The 21,223-nt window shown below is 36.1% G+C and overlaps 2 protein-coding genes across 4 annotated transcripts in view; one reads left to right on the forward strand and one right to left on the reverse strand.

The window, feature by feature from the left end:
- The window catches only part of LOC140151924 (uncharacterized), a 242,981-nt gene extending 241,463 nt beyond the window's left edge, over window positions 1–1,518 (reverse strand). The window contains exon 1 of the mRNA XM_072174233.1: window positions 1,331–1,518. Within this exon, the coding sequence (XP_072030334.1) occupies window positions 1,331–1,373 (43 nt within the window). The 5' untranslated portion in view covers window positions 1,374–1,518. The remainder of the gene's footprint in view (window positions 1–1,330) is intronic.
- An 84-nt stretch (window positions 1,519–1,602) lies between these two features.
- Window positions 1,603–21,223, forward strand: part of LOC140153468 (cilia- and flagella-associated protein 70-like) — a 46,393-nt gene continuing 26,772 nt past the window's right edge. For 2 of the 3 annotated variants that reach the window (XM_072176227.1, XM_072176229.1), the window contains exons 1-12: window positions 1,613–1,742; window positions 3,531–3,666; window positions 4,049–4,235; window positions 5,750–5,931; window positions 6,350–6,526; window positions 7,759–7,892; window positions 8,712–8,766; window positions 9,190–9,284; window positions 12,627–12,714; window positions 14,319–14,388; window positions 15,068–15,129; window positions 16,033–16,176. In XM_072176227.1, the coding sequence (XP_072032328.1) occupies window positions 3,589–3,666; window positions 4,049–4,235; window positions 5,750–5,931; window positions 6,350–6,526; window positions 7,759–7,892; window positions 8,712–8,766; window positions 9,190–9,284; window positions 12,627–12,714; window positions 14,319–14,388; window positions 15,068–15,129; window positions 16,033–16,176 (1,272 nt within the window). In that variant the 5' untranslated portion in view covers window positions 1,613–1,742; window positions 3,531–3,588. Of the gene's footprint in view, window positions 1,743–3,530; window positions 3,667–4,048; window positions 4,236–5,749; window positions 5,932–6,349; window positions 6,527–7,758; window positions 7,893–8,711; window positions 8,767–9,189; window positions 9,285–12,626; window positions 12,715–14,318; window positions 14,389–15,067; window positions 15,130–16,032; window positions 16,177–21,223 lie in introns of all 3 variants that reach the window. The other variant, XM_072176228.1, reaches the window with a different exon arrangement.

Genomic DNA, 21,223 nt, shown 5'->3' on the forward strand with positions numbered 1-21,223 from the left:
AATCGAGTGTCGCGGTCAGTTGGATGCCCAAATATGTTGCAGAGGTGACTCTTTGCAACTCCTGACCACAGAAGTTGTAAGTTCTTTCAGGGGGAAATCTCGTTTTAAAATTGATGGTGCAACATTTGCTAGGATTGAATTCCATAAGCCACTTTTCTTGCCAATCTTCTAAGATACGGAGTCGGAGATCATTTTGCAATGCAGTGATGTCACTTCTGGTTTTGATGGTTTTATACAGTAAACAATCATCCGCGAAGAGGCGGGCTGTGGATGACAGATGTTGCGGCAAATTATTGATGTAGATGAGAAAACCCAGGGGTCCGATGACTGTGCCTTGAGGGATGCCAGATGTTACACAAGATTCTGTGGAGGACTCTCCATCGACAAGCACTTTTTGGGATCGACTAACAAGGAAGTTCTTGCGATGTAAATATTGAAAACGTAAAATCCCTACTAGACTAGACTAGACTAGACTAGTCTGATAGTCAGTAATTTATCTTTTGGTCGTTACATGACTATCATTTGAAGATTGTGTTCTTATGATACATCTTCCAAGGAGCAGTTTCAGACAATAGCTCGGGATTATTGGGGCAGAGGTTATCTTTTGAATTCTTTCATGACCACTGAAGCATGCCATAGTCACGCCTGTCAAGGACACTCGGCGTGAATTGAAAGACCATGTCACTCGCCACAAAAGAATGTCAAAGGTCATCCGACACCAATTTGGTGTCTTTCCGCACCTCGAAATATGATGCTTAACTATGACTGAATCTAGTTCGCAAGGCAAACTTAAAAAACGGGCAAACAGACACATCATTTATCGGTATGACATTTTCGTTGGTGGTGATGCCCTATCTAAGTTTGCACTGAAGTGCCATCTCAGTTTTGGTGCGCCGACTTGGATCATGTGCTTTAATGATTTTTTATTTATTCTGGATAAGTAACGAAGTATTTATTACAATTTCAAGCATTGGAGTTTAGGTATTAAAGAAGTACAAGAAACTGTGTAATTAATATTATGACAAACATGCAACTATTTAAGCTACAGGAGCCTTGTATTTTTTAGTACAAACTCTAATTGAAATCATGCAATTGCGTTGCACTAGCTTTTTGTATACACTTCGTCCCATACCGTTGTGCAGAGCTACTACGGTATGGGTTCCCTGTATTAGACTGAATCCCTACTACTATGCAGAGTCAAAACCATGAAAACGGTAAGCTTTAAAAAAAAACTGTATAGCAATTTATAACTTAGCTTAGAATGAAAGTTCATCTGTGTTGGTAGTAACTTAGCTATTTATATAATGACAATGTTTACCCCGATGTTTACCTGTCACACTGGCTTTCGTAACACGCTGCACAATCGCTCTCATGATGAAATCAGCTCGAAATCTAAACCCTGCTCTTTAAAGTTTGCTCACTATCTGCATGCATGCACGCACTTCAAAACGTCCACTTTTTTTGTTGACATGCAAATCCGGGAATGACCTTTTTAAACCGTATCCATTTATAAAATATTACGACTCTACCCATATCTACTTTGTTCAGTAATTTTGTATAGAGGGCGGTAGATTTCTATTTTTGACGCTCTTTCCAATTAAGGTCATTTTTCTGAGCATGCGTACTTCGACATTACTATGGAAACTCGAGAAGCTTAAAATTTGACAGGGATTGTGCTGTCAAAATTGTGCGTAAAATATTTATTTGTCAATCATAATTTGCTATTTTTAAATAGATGATATGTAAGTAATTATACTATAGATTACATAGAATTTGATAGTTTGACTTTAAAAGTTCATTCGTGATCTTCAGCATCATATGCATCATCCCCCACTTTTCTCAAAAAAAGTTGAGTGAGATTATAAAAATCTCACTCAACTTTTTTTTGTCTGGCATTCATTTTTATATCACTGACAGTACTGGAAACCTCGACAAAAATACAAATTAATAGCCGTTATAAAGCATTGGACCTACTTACATTGACTTCAAAATTGTTATTAAAATTATGTTTCACATTGACAAATGTTTTGGCAGTTGACTAGGAAAAAGTAATAAAACCGGCGATCCTGACTTTTAGACCACCCGCGCTATATAGGGCTCAAATATTACTATTGACTCGGTCCAACATCCGGGCTATCTCTAGTCTCGGGCCCAAACTGCACGTGGCTCACGGTTTGTTATGAACAACAGAAACCGGCTGTGAAGGAGGCTACATAGCGATGTTGTTGGAGTGACATTCAATTTCGGAAAAAACGACACTCGACCATGGAATTTAATTTTAAGTTTGTCAGTATATAAACGGTAAATCAAGTAAGTTTATTCCACTCAGAAGACTTAGAAATGGTTGTTTGATTCCACTGACTATTTGCGATCGAAATTTACGTAACACCAATGAATGACAGAAATCATCAACAAAAATTGAATGTTTTCGCTCGACTGTGAGTCACATGCATCATCAACCGGAAGTGACGTGACACGGACTGACAGAATATCATCAAGATTTAATATTCTAACAAGCTTAAACTAAAAGTTTCATCTAGACTAACTCACTAAGGAGTCAAGATTTAAACTATAAGCAAAAATATCCAACAAGCTAAAAAACGATTTTTACCAGTTTTTCAACAAGCTAAAACCAATTTTTGAAAAGAAGCTTAAGTTAAAACATCAATTTTTTCATCGTAAAAAGCATCTAAAAAATCTTTAAAAATACAGTGACCTACCTAATATTACTAACCTATGTTTCCGATGATATCCAAGAAGCTAAAATATTGTGAAAGAGGGCAGGGTTGAGTAATGACTGAGGGAAATTACGGGGTAAAATACATTACGTTTTTTCGAGAAATTCGCCATCTTGAATAAATGCAGAATTAAATCACGCAGTAAAACGATGTCAAACGCGCTTGAAAATGCATGATACGCTAGCGTATATTACCGTCAAAAACGAGCGTACATCAAGCGCTTGTGCTAGGCGAAAACTTCGGAGCTGGCATCACCGGTTTTTATACTCAGCTCGGATTTTATGTCAAAAATATCTATAAAAATGTGAATTTTGGAACAAAATTAAGCTTGTTCAATGGAATAAAAGGTATGTTTGTACAGTCGAAAACATGTGTAACCTTGTTATGAAAGTTTAATAATGATCAATTTGCAATTTGTACCTTATATATAGCTCGGGTGGTCTAAAAGTCAGGATCGCCATAAAACCATCATACTATAGCTAAAATAATAGTTTCTCGATCATGAGAGCTCAATAGGCACGCAATGACAATTGCGTCGGCGTACAACGCCTACCACAAGCGTGGTGACGAGCGTACATCAAGCTGCATTTTGATGGGGTAAAGGGGGGGGGATGAGGCTGTCAATCAGGTTACCCACCTTTAATCAAATTCAAAAACAATAATTTTTAAATCAGAGATTTTTGACGAAAAAAGGTTGTGTGATTTAAATCACAATTTTAAAAATCAAAATCAAGCAACCCTGCAAATTTATAAATGTAATTAACTATTTCTAACCATGCTGTTTTCTTACAGAAAACATACATGTAAAGTGTAAGATTTAGGTTATAACTGCCTGAGAGTAACTGAAAAGATGGCAGCTGAAGAAGAAACTCACAAGAGCAGGGTGCCAGAGCCTGTCAACATCACAATTCTAAGGGCTAGACATTTGGTAAGTACACAGGGTATCGGTAATAATTGCAAATTAAATAATTCAAGTTATTTTAAGGGGGTACTACACCCCCTGGCCAATTTTTTACCTATTTTTGCATTTTTCTCAAAAATTATAGCACACTGTATTGATATAGAATGGCATGAATGCATTTGAAGCATTGCTTACGCTTAGTTGTGTGTTATGCGTAATGCGTGACTGGTGCACACTAAATGTGAATTTATGCAAGCGTGAGTTAGGACTTTATTGACTTGCGAAGTAACAAAAGCTGAATAATTTCCGCCGAACAAACTTTAGTCGAACTTTTTTGTAATTTTTGTATGTAATGCGATCATGAATTCAAACTTGGGTACAATTTGAAATATTGTTTTTCTTTTTACAGAGAGGAAGTAAAGGAGATAGTTTGACTTCTTTGGTGAGAATAGAATATGGTAGCAGTACACTAGGAGAATCAGCCAAGGTAGATTCCACTGCCGATGTTGCAGCTGAATACAACTTTAATGCCAAATTTGATTGCTCGTTTGAAGATCCCGTTATATTAGATGAAGTAGCTTACAAACCAGCATTAGGTAAGCAATGGCTGTTTCAAATAGAAAACTGTATATTTTTAATACAAGGAAGATTAATGTTGCAGGTCACAAAGTACAAACTATTTTGTGCACTTAAAGGAGTATTTAGTGATCCTAGCATCCTCTTTTATTATATTTTTCAGTAGATATCCATGAAAAAGCTTATTCCAAAAATTTCAGTTGATTCCGATTTTGCGTTTGCGAGTTATGCATGCATGATTATGTGTATCACTGCTCCATAGACAATGTGTTGTAATTTCGTTCTGGTATACCAGAACAAAATTCAAATTTCACAATATCTTTGCTAAACAAATTAATCTGCAAGAAATGTTTTGTACATGTATAAACATTATGTAGCCAGAGGTTTCAGTGATGTAAAAATCTCAACTTTTTTGAGAAAAGTGGGGGATGATGCTGTGGATCACGAAATGCCCTTTTAAGAAGTGATAATTTTATAACTTAGATGATGAAAGTGGGAGTTTATGTGAACAGTGAAAATGTGTATTGATAATTTTATAACTTCAATTTGAGTAGGAAAATAGTAACAAATAAGGAGGTCCAATTGCCCATTTTAATACAAGGAAGATTAATGTTGCAGGTCACAAAGTACAAACTATTTTTGTGCACTTAAAGGAGTATTTAGTGATCCTAGCATCCTCTTTTTATTATATTTTTCAGTAGATATCCATGAAAAAGCTTATTCCAAAAATTTCAGTTGATTCCGATTTTTGCGTTTATGAAGTTATGCATGCATGATTATGTGTATCACTGCTCCATAGACAATGTGTTGTAATTTCGTTCTGGTATACCAGAACAAAATTCAAATTTCACAATATCTTTGCTAAACAAATTAATCTGCAAGAAATGTTTTGTACATGTATAAACATTATGTAGCCAGAGGTTTCCAGTGATGTAAAAATCTCAACTTTTTTTGAGAAAAGTGGGGGGATGATGCTGTGGATCACGAAATGCCCTTTTAAGAAGTGATAATTTTATAACTTAGATGATGAAAGTGGGAGTTTATGTGAACAGTGAAAATGTGTATTGATAATTTTATAACTTCAATTTGAGTAGGAAAATAGTAACAAATAAGGAGGTCCAATTGCCCATTTTTACTCTCAACAGGGTTTCAAGCAATTACATCTTTTGTTTTCTTCTTTTTTTGTTTGGTTTTAGAGGTGGGAGCCCTCTGGCTCTGTTATCAATAAAATGCCCCATATGCTGACATCCATTTTTCTGAATTTATGCAAACTCTTCACCTATATTAGGCCCTCCTTTTTTTTTTTTCTTTTTTTTTTTAATACCGACTTGGTATTTTTATGGTATTATGAGAAAAAAATCTGATTTTCGCAAAAAATTTTCCAAAAAAATAAAACACAATTTTTTTTGGAATAAAAAAAATTATGCATTACTTTTTTTTTTTCAAATCGCATTTTGACCTTTCAGAATTGTTGATCTAAATGTTGATTGTAAATTCTTCATTCATTAGCTTGATCATTTCCTTGCCTACACAGTAACGGTTGTTGAAGTCCTTCCAAAAGAGAAGAAACAAAAAGAAGAGAAGACTGTGTTACTTGGACAATGCACTGTAGACCTGTTACCATTAGTGAAGGGAGAGAGAAAATACAAGAGCACTCTTATTATCCACCCTTTGCCTGGATCACCACTGGAAGGTGTGCCACCTGATAATCCCAAAGTAAGAAGTATGTGAGAAATCCTTAACTTTTTAAGGAATTGGATGTGTGAGTAAGTAAAGGAAGGGGCCTGTGGATGTTTGGGTAAGAAAGCAAGCTAGAGAAAGGGAGTGAGCATAGATGGAAAAAGAGATGAATTCATACTGGAAAATTTGAATTTCCTGTATAAAAAAAATACAATTGTGTGAAATTTGGTTTATATTTCTGGGATGTACATACAGAATAAATTTTACTCAGAATATTACAGAATTCAAAGAAGTTATATAACTTTTGTTGGTCTTGTTAGGATGGTGTAAAATTTAATTTGTTTAAGGTTGGGAAATCTTCAAACATATTTTGTTATATTGTTTTGCTCCCATTTTCTGATTCTGCAAATGGATGAGACATGCCATTAACATGATTCTATTGATTTCACTGCAGCCGGAAGTAGATGTTGTAGTATCAGTCAATGAGCCTCTGCTAAATGAGGACCACCTCAAAGACAGCAATCTGATGACAATCACAGTAGAAGCAGCTTACTCAGTACCAGAGTCATGGAATCCAAGTGGTACACAGTATATGTATGCGGCTACTATGCCTGTACCACTTTCTGCAGAGGTAGGTATCAAACAGTTTCATTTAGTTTGATTGACACATTTAGGCTAGTGTGTCAAAATTACTTACAATACAATCTGTTAATGTAGTTACTGAAGTAAATTGCAGAATTTTCTATTAAAATAAAGAATTCCTGTAATCAGGAAACTATTAATTTGTGAGCAAAACCAATAAAACAACATAGATTCATCTGGCAGTTAGTCATGAAACAGAGCAAGTCAGACATCTATGATAGAGAATTCATTTTTACTCATCAGGAGTCCTTTCATCGACCCCATTCATCATCAGCTGTCTGTATTGTTTTGATCCAATTGTCAAGATCTACTGTCAAAAGAGATGAAACTCTATAAAAAATAATAGCTTTAGTCTGTGACAACTCGCATTTCTCAGTAGTTGAAAGGGGATAAGATAGTCAAAATTAATAAGAGGATTTTTATCTATCATGTGGTACCATGGCTCACAGCAGTACCATCATAAATATGTTGTCATATCAGATGTAAGTACACATGGAGCTGGCTAAATTTGCTCTCAGTTTTAAACTCAGTGTATTTTTCAACTGCAAATTTGAATATCATGGATGATAGCAATGTTGAAAACTCCTTTGAAAAAATCAGTGTTATAATCAATAGCCAAACTCTATATCCATTGAAATAAAGTCATCACTTGTAAGTCACATTTTTATGTTCTACTTGTTGACCGTGATCATGCTTTTAATGTCAAGTAACACTCTTGAGAATAATTATGCCCCAAAAAAACCCAAGTTTGTTTCCTTTAGCGCGCGCATTACGTTTTTTGACGGTTTATTTTGCGCATTTGATTTTTTTTTCACACAAAACAAAAACGGAAAAATCACAAAAAATAATATAAAACACTACTGAAGTAAACATTTATACATTACAGAACAAACGAGCGTAGTGAAAAACTACTGGAGAAAACATCACACATTTTTTCAAACACTTTTTAAATCTGCAGGTTGAAAGGGGATCATAAATATTCTTGAATATGATTTGTGTGTGTGTGTGTGTGTGTTGGAGAGACCCACTGTAAATTCCCATTCCAATATGCAGCAAAAAGGGCATTTTTGTCATTTTAAGACATATATGGATTTAAAAAAATGCATTTTGCATTTGACTTTTTTGACCTGCTACAGGAAACAAACATATTTGGGTTTTTTTGGCCTAATAAGTTGTCTTTCAAAGGTAAAAAACATATATTTTCTTGATTAAAATTTGCAGAAAGAGACAACAGTGATCATGTCAAATGGGATGTTGAAAGCATTAAATGACAAAGACAAAGAGCCTCCTTCTAAACAGAAGAAATGGCCTCAACCTGGAGGAGCCCAAGGTGGAGCTGTGTATATTCCTGACAAGTAGGTATATTTGATTTGATTTGATTTGATTTTTCCATGTTTCAGTGTACAAGGCATATGCCTCTTCCCTTGTATGCCTTGGGCTATTGCATTTGAAATCCATATATCCCCAGTGAAAGACATGATATTAATCTTTCCACAGGGAGGCTGTATTTTAAATTGAGTTACCTGAATGGGTGACTCCATTTGAAATATATACTCCCTGTGTGGGAGATAAATGTTATGTCTTCTACAGGGGGTGTATGGATTTCAACTGGAATAGACAATTATGGAGAGTTTAAGCATAAAACTATCTTGACATAAAGAATTATTTATGTTATACCTGTGCATTTAATTTTCCACTCTTAGTTTTGAAGTGTCATTCATGAAAACTAAGAATAATAAATTGTAGAATTTTTTTAAATTCTTGAACAAGGTGGCCACATGTAACACAACAATGGCAAACATTTTTTAGAAGTAATTCCTTATTTCTTTTTCTGGTTAAGTGTAATGTTCATGTAAATTAAAATCCTAGTTTCTAGCAAGAAGTTTTCTAATCCCATGTTTGAGATGCTCCATTCTTCCTGATAGGATATCTGCCACATCAACATGAAGCTTACAAACATGTTAAAAACTTGACATCTTTTTAATTATTAATTTATTTGATCATTTGTTTGTTTATATACATGGGAATTGCTCTTTGCTTTTAAAAAGCCTATGCACCTCTGTACTTTTGCAGAAGACACACCATAATGTGTTTTAAAGAAAAGTGATTTTTTTATATAGTAGCTTTTTCCAATTTAAATGCTCATTACTCTCATTGTTGCAATATTTTTTCAGATTTTTAGAAGCAATTAATTATGATGAAGAGGATGGAGAACTTTGTGGGAAGGAGGTAAGAATAAATAAACACAGCACAAGAAATAAGTCCCCCTCTCAACATTTCGTCATAACATTGTAAGGTTTTCATACACTCCTAAATAGTGAGAACCAATCAGAGCCTCCGTTAGTAAATTACTAGCCGTGCATAAATGTTGTACAATTGCACAGGTGTGCACGTTTGCTCTGATTGGTTCTCACCATCTAGGAGTGTATGATTATGTATTATTTGATGCAAATAAAATATTTGATGCAAATAAAATAACTAATAGTTTGTTTATTAGGAAAACAATGTTAGATTTATGTAGTTAATTCTTTTGCTGTCAGTCATCTAGCGGTAATCAAAGAATACCTCTCACACCGCAATACAAATGCCCCTATCAGTGCCCAATCATTATGTGGATTAATTTGATTTATTTTTCATGTCATATTCATACAGTTTCGAGATATGAGAATAGAAGCAGAAACAGAGAAAAACAGAGTGATTTGGAACTGTGAGAGAAGATGCTACATGGACAACTCTGCTGTCCAAGGGTAAGAAATGGGATATTTCAGATTTCAAATGGAGCCACCCATTCATTTAATTCCATAAGATATTCACACACCCTGTGAGGAAGATTAAGGTTATGTCTTCCATAGGGGGTGTATGGATTTCAACTGGAATTGCCCAATATATGGGTACATATCGTCTGCCTGCCACGCTAAAGAACAAAATGTAATTAAAGTAAGCATCAGTTGCGTAATCACCCTAATTATTTCGGATTATTCCCTTTCATTTGTATCATTATCATTTGTTCTTGTGCAAAGATTGGTGAATAAATATGTTTAAATGCATGCTTGAACCATATTTTGTACTTTGTTCTAAAAATGTCAAAAAATGACTTAGGCAATAATCGTAGCAGGCTGATGATATACAGTTGCTTGTCAGGAATTTCAAACATGATATGAGGGTTCTATTAATTACTATATCTCATTACCATTTGCTTTAGAATATGAAAGCAACATCATCCTTAATAAGCATGAGAAATCTACTGCATATTTCAAAGATACAGCAACAGCAGGTTTTCAAAATGAGTAATGATTTCTAAACACATCCAATTGTAGGTTTACCTCTGTCTTATTGATGTGTTTTGATCACATGTGATTATATGCAGAATACTAATAACGAGAAAGAACACATTCACAATTTCTATGAATTCTGAATGAATGAGGTGCCGATGTGATGATGACGTGATTTATTAGCCAATCAGGACCACTTCTGTGTTTACACTGTATACCCAGGGAGCAAACCCCCATATTTTGATGCAAACTGACTTGGCAAGATATAAAAATGTGTCCTATATAGATGGATTCTATGGACTATAGGCTACATCCCTAGGGTGGACACGTTTTGAAATCAGCTGTACAGGGGGTGTTATGGGGGGTCAAAGTTTGCCCCGAAACCCATTTTGCAGCGTAATACTTAATATAGTGCACTATAATGTGACAAAATCACCTTTTATTTGCACAAAGATTAGTAAATTAATGATTAAAATCATGCCATACATTTGATTGGACTGGGCCACCATGTTAGGGGGTGTGTGTATGTGGTGGGGGTGGGGCTCTGGATACTGGGGAGGGGGTATCAGATGAAGTAGACCTGCGCATATATGGCATGTGTGGTATCATATTTCGTTAAATTTTGCAATCAATACACTGATCTGATGTGCTGTTTCACATTCTTTCCATGTTCCTGGATAGATAACAAGTAGCTAGATACTCTTCACGATTCACGTTCTTGAAGACCCACTCCTACTTTAGAATAGACACCTTTTTCTATCCTGAGTACCCTCTGCCTAGTAACAGAGACCCGACGCCATTGACCTTATCCAACCCAACCCAGTCCTTGACCCAGCTAGCTATCATCAGTGGCGTGTCTGGGGGGGCTTTGCGGGTTGAAGCCCCCCGCACTTTGTTAAAAATCATGTAAAATCAGGCATTTTGTGGCGATTTTAGCCATTAACCCAATATGGCCATTAGCAATATGTACAGCATCCCGGGACAGCATCATATCAGGCGTCTCTCAGTATTGGTCACTCTCTCTCTCTCTCTGACCACAAGCAAGCATGGACCCTGAGTTTGAGTCTGGGTTTGAGAGCTTGGGTCAATACAGAAAATCCTGCCTTGTGAAAGCCCTGAAGGAGGAGACTGGACTGCAACCCGCTGAAGATATCTGGCATCCCACAGATTCCATTGTTAGCACCAGTGTGATTGTTGATGCATTGTCTGTCATTCGCAAGAGGTCATTGACAGAGATGCTCCTTTTCCAGATATTGCTGACCAATACAGACGATCACTAATGTCCAATCTATCCCAACGTACAGAGAGCCAAAACAATAGATATAGGCCTAAGGGGTTAAATTGACCCTTTAACAACCTCCAAATGGTAATTCTGTGCGCCAAAAGCTCAAAGAATGCGCCTATTACCACATGGCGCAAGTTAGCGCTACCCGTGACAGGCCCTTCCACTGCAGTGTCAGTGGACGAGATATTACGGCCAGCTACCGTTTCTTTATAGGAAAACCTACATGGTTAGAGAAAAGCAAGACCGTTCCACTGGATCATCTTGCTAGTTTTGCTGAGGCTGACCACAACCTGACAGATGACGTCATTGACCAGGCGGGGCAGTTGTTCATTTCAGCCTACTCTTCCAGCAATGACATCGCCTGGTGTAATAGTCTTACAGAGCTCAGGGCTCACAAATTTCTGAAGAATGATACTACTAACTTAAACATGTTAAAGAAATTACCACCAACCGAGGATGCATTTCGCCTTCACCTGGAGAGAGCAGCATATGCATGCATCATAGACAAAGCAGCATACATCGCAAAGGAATGCGGATGGACTTTAGAGGGGGAGATCGTAGTTCCACAAGCAATGTGAAATCCACCATGGCCACCAAATGTGTCAAAAGGAACCAACTGCTCCTGCAGGAAAGGATGCCAGGGAAACTGTAAGTGTTCAAAAGCATCCAGACGCTGCAATATCGGCTGAATCTGCAGAATCTGTCAGAGGACATCCTGACGGTAGTCGAGCAAAGCTGCAAGAAGACTTGGAAATGGAACTGGCAGGTGAACTGGAGTCAAGTGATGAAGAAATTGGATCTGAAAAAGACATCCAATAGGATAATATTGTATGACTTCAACATTTGTCATGATAACACAATGTAGCTAAGCTTAGTACGTTTAATGTACTCTAAGACAAGAGGTACAAAGTTGGCTTTGATGTACATGTGAATGTACATGTAGTATCATCCAAATATTATAGATGATGGTCATATTGACAAAGGATTTACAGAAAATAGTTCCTATAAGAATGAAACATTCCACTGATAGCTGGAAATCTTAAGACACCTTTAGAATTTTCTAGTATTCTAGATAGGGACAGTAATATACACGATGTATAGCCTCATTAACCATGTTAGCGTTTTAATCATTCGTTCATAGTGTAGGCCTACATGTACACCTTAAATCAAGTGTAACTCTTTGCAGGATGATAAATTGACAAAACAAACACTACCTTCTGTGTTCGAAATTAAATTTCCTTTCATTTGACACCAAACACGATATACTTTGAGCAAATTAGTAAAATGGACCCCCCACATGTGACCCCCCCTGTTGTAGGCCCCGTGCAGAAGATTTTTTTACGTGTCCACCCTAGGGGTGTTTATTTGACCCCACTGAACTGTTTGACACCCATGAGGTTTTTATATCTTCCCGATGCAGGTAGACCATCCCTGCTCCCTGGGTAGTAAACGGTCCGAATTTGGCAGACTGCTCAAGAACCTTGCAGAAAAACTATAATTATTGTATATGATTTGTTTCCTTGTTGTTTTAGACTACAGCAGAGAATAGCACAGACCCGATTATGGCCTGTTGAAGTGATGAGAATGCCAATGCCATCAGCAGCGAAACCAAAAGGAAAGGTGAGGCAGGCAATCTTATTCTCACTCTTGTAGTGGCGGTGCCAGAAATGTTTTTCGGGGGCATTTGGATGGAAAAGTGAATTTCAGGGGGGGGTCAACAAATTTTGCGCCAAATCACCGCAAAAAGTGGAAAATTTCGTAATTTTAGCTTTTTTCGGGGGAACAGGGGAAAGTGTTCTGTCGGGGGGCATTGTTTTTCCCTTTTTATGACATATCAAGGCAGTAACAGCTTTTATAATTATGATAAAGCTGACAGGTTGGTGCCTAGATAGCTGTTAACCTCCATTGGGCTATTCCATTTAAAGCTACACTACCCGTAGAAGATTTTTGAAATATCTGGCACAGGGGAGTATGAATTTCAAATGGATTGATCACATTAGGCAGCTCTACTTGAATTTCATACACCCTCTGAGAAAGATTCAACCTGAATCTTCCACTGAGGGAGGGTGAGTTACAAATGGAGCTGCTTTTAATGTGTTCATTCCATTTGAAATTCATTCTCCCCCTGTAGCAGATATTTCCAAGCTCTTCCACAGGGGTAGTGTGGATTTTAAATGGAATAGCCCATTTTGAAGCTGGCCCGTTTCACCATTTCTGGAATGTGAGGTGGGAGTGCAGTTCATGTGCGGGCTGTATGTGGAATGAAGGACCGTTCATGACTAACGTTAACCAGGTTAGATCTTGGAATTTGAACTGCATGTTTGTGAGATCTAAGAGAGCAGCGATGATGCGGGTCAGTCTGAAACGGGTCAGAAAGTAGTTGGCACAATAGCTCCAGAGCATTACCATAGTACATTCGATGGAACATAGACATAGTGGCACCTGTGCCAAATGTTGAATTGGGAAGGAGGAGGTATCTGTGTACTCTACGTACTCTGATTCAAATCATAGAGTTGCTTTGCTCAAAATAAGTCTTGTAGTGTATATTTTCAGGTTGTAGGAAATAGCACCAGTCCAAGATGGGATGTTTCTTCATCAGATATGTTAACTTTGTTGACTTTAACCATCCAATGGACATGCTGATAGTATATCGTCAGCCTGCTACGCTAATTGCCTAAGTCATTTGTTGTAATTTTGAGAACAAAGAACAAAATGTGGTTCAAGCATGCATCAGTTACATATTCACACTAATTATTTCCTATTATTTCCTTTCATTTGTATCACTATCATATGCAACGATTGGTGAATAAAAATGTTTAATTGCATGCTTGAACCATATTTTGTACTTTGTTCACAAAATTACAAAAAAAGGACTTGGGCAATTAGCGTAGCAGGCTGACGATATTCTGCCTGTCAAGTCTCTGAGCCTCAAAGTTCCTGGAGCCAGCAGCAGTAATTTTTGTACTTTATTTTCAGAATTAATTTGGCATATGATCGAGACAGTTTTGTTTTTTAGAAGGTACCAGAGTTGACAATGCTTGCAAATTCCACTCAACACCATTGTTTTCCAAGAAGACAGACCGACCCATTTGTTATATAATTTTGTAGAAATAAAATAAAATAAATAAAATACTTTTATTAAGACTAGTTTAGTCCTGCTGTGTAAATGGATTTTTGCTGAATTTCCTAAATTGTGTATTTTTGTTGTCTGTTTGTATCTAAAGGAGGAAGAGAACCCAATATTTTTCCACGGCGTAGCATACGTCAATCTTGCTCCACTTCTGTATCCAGGCGGTAAGATAATACAAATACAGGTTATAACAAAAAATTATATGGATATGGATTGAATTGATTCAAACAGGTTGAAATTTAGTTTTTCATTATATATACAGATATACAAGTCATAAACTCAGAACATTTTGCTTGTAGTATGCTGGACAGAAATTCTGTTTAAAAAATCTAGAAAACTTGTGTTTGCAGATATATCTAGGACAATTTGATATCTAAGACAATTTGATCAAGACTTTATGTACAGAAATCTTTAACAAAAAATACTAAAAGTTGATGTAGTGTAAATGTTTTCCCCTAATGTCTATCATTGTAATTGAGCATTTTGGAAGAAAATGCACATATTTTATGTTAGGTTGGTTTTGTGGCTTGGTTTTCCCTGGGCCTCAAGGAAGAACAGGTGATTAATTGTGTTTGCAACTGATTGAGTGTCCCAGGTTAAAGAAGATATCAAACAAACAAACAATCAAACAAACAAACAAACAAGTACTTTAACAATTAACTCAACATGCTTGTGACAAATTAGAACCTGACATCACAAAATCCTGTAGTTTATTGAAGACTTCATTTTTGATACCTCAACAAAATTTGGTATATGCATCAATTGACATTGATTTTGTTACAATGAATTGAAAAGACTCAACTCAATATCATGATTTCATTTTGTTGTCTCCATTTTTTATAGTGAAAAAGATCCATGGTGCCTATAGAATACATGCATATAATGACCAAGAAGTAGAAAGAAAGGTATGGACATCTTATTCTAACTTTTTAATTCAAATATGTTTAAATGTGCACATCCATATCAAAACGATGCACTTGTCGGCTGCTACATATGTGTCTCATTTCACATTATAGCTAGGAAGAAATACCAGACTCATCTCAAGCAGAGGTCACTTCCAATCTTCCCCAAGTCACATAGTTAAGGAATGTTCTCTGTATACCTAAACCATGTGACTTGGGGATAATTTGAAGTGACATGCACTTGAGATGAGTCTGGTATTTAGCCCTAGCTATTATGTAAAAAAAGACACATGTAGCAGCCACCAAGTGCATCGTTTTGATATGGATGTACACAAATAGTGATAATATGTACATCAAGCAATTTAACCTAGTAGTCTTGAAACAAATAGTACAGTGGATGTACATTTGCAAAACTATCTTCAAAATTACAAGTTTGTTGTGAAGAAAGTTGCATGCATCTTACCGAAAATATTATGCAAAATTAGCATACTTCTGTAATTTTCAGTTTACAAGTCTTGTGGATTGCAATTTTACTTCAATTTTCAATTTTTTAAAGATTTCTTGTGATGATGCCTTTTGCACATATTTTGTCACAAAAATGATGTTATTTTTTGGGAAAAAAATAAAAACTTTGAACCATAGACAGATGAATGTAATGTTGACTAATTATCTCTGATTTCGACTCCTCCCCAGTCATCTCAATAGCTCAGTACTAGATTAGAAGACAAAAGCTTGCAGGTTCAATCATTATATACAGTGTACGCATTTCTAAAATAGCTTGATTTTTAAAACAGTAACTACTTTAATTATGCAAGTACCATTCTTTTGTAACACACATATAATTAAACTGAGCTTGGCACAAACAAGTTTAATACTAAGATTTGCCATGGCATTGTTTTGTTGTAGACAAAGAGAAAAGGAGGTTTGGCAGAAGAGGCAGCAAGGATGGCTACATCTTTATTCCGTAATGCCTCCCCATCAGTGAAGCCTGCCAAAGGAGGCAAAGATGAGAAACCTGCAAAGGAGAAGGAAAAAGATACAGCCAAGAAGGTGAGTAACAGATGAATGCTTTCTATTTATGATCAATGTTTTGCTGAATGCCAGTCACATAGTCAGCCACTTGTGCAAGCTTGATGCAACATGACAATTTTGTTTCGTTTATGTTTAATAATCACAACCCAGCTGAAGCTCTTAGTCGGAAAGTTGGTTCGTCCGTCAAAAATAGGTATGTCTGGTGACTGGACGCAATAACGTGTGGCGCTATAAATTTGTCCACATGTGTAAAACAAATAGGGCTATACATATCTTTTTACATTTCGTAACATATTTTTTGACTTAGTGTTACGGGGGAACTTATAAGTTGTGGACCGTATATATTTGATAATGTGTAACAATTCCCCTTAATCAAACTTCAAGTGAATGTTAACTCACTATAATATTTCAGCCTTCATCAGATATAATCATTCGACTCATTTTCCATGGTTTCTTGTTGTCATTAATTGAACAAAATCTTTTCATGGTTCTAAAAAATTTTTAGAAAAAATTGAATTTTGATATGATGAAGAAACTGATGAATCTATTCACCATATTGTTCTATCTTGTCTGCAGCAAAGGCTCTGTGTGATTAAGTAAACACTGTCGTGTGGTTAGAAAAACATGTTATCCAGTCTTGTGGGTAAACTTTGATTTTCAAACACTGCACTTTATTTTAATACTTAGTATTATATTAGTTTAGGTTGATGACTCTATTAGGTTAGCATTACTATTGAGCCCAGTAATGCCAGGTTTAGGGGGTTGTTTCAGTGGCCTTTTTCTTGCTCGCCTATAATCTATTACAATAGTTGCTAGTGTATACAAGAATGGATTCACGGCAGAGTTGATCGGTAAAACAAAAACTACTATGTACACATACACTATTGGTGAAATGGTAATCAAATTGGACTGAACTAAAATTCCGATCACAATAATCGGCATCCAAGTCATGCAATCCGTGAGAATGATCACGCCCATTCTCACGGCCAATGCAATATCATCATTTCGATTGGATTTTCCAGCATGTTTGGATGCTTGCTTGTATATTATGAATATCGCGATGTAACATATAGCGATTACTAGGAAACAGATTAAGTTGATGCCAAGGAATAATGCAATGGAAAAATATTGGCCTGGGGAAGAACCGCTCTCTGGATAGGTGTATATGCTATCATAAAATAAGTCTTTAGTTGATGAAACATAATTAAGATCTTCAATATCTAAGTCTTTAGATGACAGTTTTGGAAGTGTTTCGTTGAAGTACAAAAATGCGCGAACAAATGGAAGGCCAATGCATACTTCCGATACATCATAAAAGTCTGGATCCACAGTAGTAATGCTACTTGGTACGACACTTAATAACACTGCTATAACCCAAAGGATGCAAGAAATAATAATAGTGGACTTTTTGGTGAGCCTCTGGCTTCCTCTAGGATATTTGATAGCCAAAAATCTATCGATGCTTATGAGGGTTATGAAGAATACAGAGGCTTCACTTGAAAGCACAGACAATGACCCAGCCAGTTTACACATGTACCCACTTCTCCATACATCAGCATGGGAAGGAAAGAATTGTTGATAAGCAACATCAGCAGATGCTATAATGAGCATATATATACCCATCAGTAAATCTGATGCAGCAAGGTTTTCTATTAAGAGTACTTGGATAATGTTCTCTCGTCCTTGCTTCACACATCGCCATATTAGTACACCAATGTTTCCTACGAGAGCTGCAAACCCAAATATCCACATGAAAATCTGCAGAATAGTGGTTGGAAGAAGACGCTGGCAAGTCAGATAAGGGGCCTTTTCATTGACAGCTCTGCACTGGGCATTCTCAATGAAACAACACGTAGCTGGTTCATCTACTAGTATCACCGTCTCATTGTCAAGGGCTTTGAACGAACTTTTATCAACTTGCAAAAGGGGATTTCCACGCAGATGTACAAATTTAATTGACGGCATAGTCTCAAAAAGTGTTTGATCTATTGTCTGGATAATGTTATCACTGAATTCAACAAGCACTAATTTGGAGAAACTAGAAACATTAGCTGTATTGAATTCCAATTGACTGAGCTTGTTTCCTGATATCTTCATAGACCGTAATTGGTGAAGACCACTAAATGCTTGTGGTTCAAAACTGTCTAGTTGATTATTTGACAAATCAAGTAGCCGTAGATTGGTCAGTGGTTGTAGCGTGCCAAACTGAATATCAGTGAGATGATTCCTGCTTAAAACCAACTCATTTAGACTGATGAGATCATCAAAAATTCCAGGTTGAAAAGTACTTAAGTCATTGCCACTCAAGTGTAGTCTGCCAAGAGATAAACAACCTTTAAAAGCCCCTGGTTCGATATTGGCAAGTTTATTGTCGTCAAGAATAAGACCGCGCATGTTTTTTTGGACGTCAAATGTACCAGACTCCAATACAGTAACAGCATTCTTTTGAAGTGAAAGTCCTACTAATCCAGGTACTCTTCTGAAAGTCTGGGAGCCGAGTCGCTGGAAATTGTTTGAAGAAATATCAAGAACCGTTAGTGATACAACTTGATGCAGAAATAAATCGGGGTGCAAAGCAGAGATCTTATTACCTGAGAGTTTCAGGTATAATAGTTTAAACAGACCGTGGAATAAGGCTGAAGGTAGCTCTTCTATGTTGTTGTTCTCAAGTTCAATGCTATTCAAACCTATATTTATTCCTTGGAATGTGCCAGATTCAACCCTAGTAAGAAGATTGTTACCAAGGAGTAAACGATCGACATTAAGTCCGTGGAAAGCTCCAGGCTCAATGTAGGTGATGCGTCTTTCTGTTGCATTCAAGGCTATGTGATGTCCACGACGTGGAATATTTGTGTGAACGATAAGTATATTCATAGTTTTGTTTTGCAAGCAGTGAGCCGTAAGTTTTTGAAAATGCAAAGTGCATTTGCAGTGCATTGGACAGAGAGGCAATAACGCACCGTATTCAGAATCTCCATATATGCGATAGAATTCTGGATGTGTGTAGCCACCGAAATCAAAGTAACTTTTTGCAAGTCTGTATGTCAATCTGTAGACTTCATCAAAGAAATTGAAGTTATCGCAGGTGTGTTTAGGTAAACGAAAGTCGGTGTGGTCAGGACCCAAAGTTATTGATCCATTTGGCATGCTATACTGTATGGTTAAAGCAGCAGTCATGTAAAAATAAAGCAGTATGTTGCTATCGACAAAGTTGATTTCACATGGCTTGGATGTTCCAGTAAATGCTACAGCAGAAATATTGTTGCCATTGATTCCTTTGCTATAGAAGTAGTGGTATGTAGACCATGATTGGAGTCCATCTATTTGGAGTTGAATACCAGCTCTATTTGTTGCGTTAACTTGTAAAGAACAGTGACCACAGGTGGTAAATGCATCAAATGTTACCGTATCATTTGAGAGCAATTGACTCTGAGTGCAAGCAAGCTGATTAGATGAGCATTGGATGTAGATGTTAAAATTGTTGCTCCAAGCTTTTTGTGACATGAACACTAGGAGAGACAACACCAACACACTTGTTAATAGTGACATCTCCATGATAAATGTGGATGAAAAGACAAATGTGTAGCTACCAACTGACTGTCAGTGTATAATGAGGAAGTTATTTGAAATAAAAAAAAATCAAGCTAAGTCATGCTTCCTATTCAGTGGGAGATCCCTATAAGCATGATTGATACACATGTGTAATATTGAATTCAAATCACCATTAATAATGAGTAATTCCATTTGAAATCTATACACCCCCAATGGAAGACATGACCCTAATCTCCCACACATAGGATGTAGATTTCAAATGGAGTCACACATTCAGGTAGCCCTATTTAATATTTACACTCCCTGTGTGGGAGATGAAGGACATGTCTTCCATAGGGGGTGTATGGATTGCAGCTGGATTAGCCTAGTTACTGAATAGAAGTTCCTTTTCGAACCCAATGATACATGAACAATGTGTAAACATATTAAGAGTTTGGTTATGGGTCATGTTCATTGAAATAACTTTACAAGGTTTTGTATGATTGTCTACTCACTGCACATCATCACATGGATATGAAATTAAATTGACTAAACTAAAGTGGTATATTTAATGAAAAGTCATAAAAAAAAAAAAATACCATACTTTTTTTGGTGTATTTGTCAAATTTAAGATTATTTGCTTAGGACTTAATAAAGTCAAAATTATTAAATTATTTTCTTTTCAGTTTCAAATAAAATCCCATTATTTTGGAATTAGAATTAGTTATACATAACATGCAACACAAGTATTGTTACATACAGCTAGCTAGGTAACACAACTTCAAAGTTACCCCCTGACAAATGTTTGAGTTCAATTTTTTTTAATTAAAGAAATATGATGTAGAATAACATGTTTTGCATCTTCAGTGTAAAATTCATGCACATCCATTGATGCTGTTACAAGTTATGAGCAGTTGAACAAATTTTACCATGTTTTATTTAAAAATTGAAGTAAACCCTCATTTAGTGATAAATCAATAACTTTGCTGCAAATTCTCAAAATTCAAAAATCTAGTTGTAGAATGACCTTGTGATCTTCAGTGTTAAAATCATGCAAATCTATAGATGCTGGCTCATGTTATGAGCAGCTGAATACATTATTATACATATAAAAAAGATATGTACTATTACTAACACTATACTAAGACTATTTATTAGCACAACAATAATAGTCTACTCCTTATTCTGAAAACTACAGAACTAACATTTTTTGGATTAAAAAATATTATCCTGATTTGCCAAAGTCATTGAACTTGATTGTCACATCTTACAAAAATAAAAACACCCTAAAAATGCATGTTTTTTTGTCCCTTTTTCCCAAAAATTACCCAAACATTAAAATTTGACTTTTATTGCCAGTTAGAAAAAAAAAGGATTTAGCTAGTATATTTTATTTGGCAAAACAGGATAATATGTTTTAATCCCAAAATATTAGTTCTGTATTTTTGTGGGATCATGACTGAGCGGTTCACCAACCATTATTGAATTCAATCAGTATTTAAAAAGTAACCAGTTTGTTCTTTCTGCACATCGT

The sequence above is a fragment of the Amphiura filiformis genome, chromosome 5 (genome assembly GCF_039555335.1).
Source record: "Amphiura filiformis chromosome 5, Afil_fr2py, whole genome shotgun sequence".
NCBI lineage: Eukaryota > Metazoa > Echinodermata > Ophiuroidea > Amphilepidida > Amphiuridae > Amphiura > Amphiura filiformis.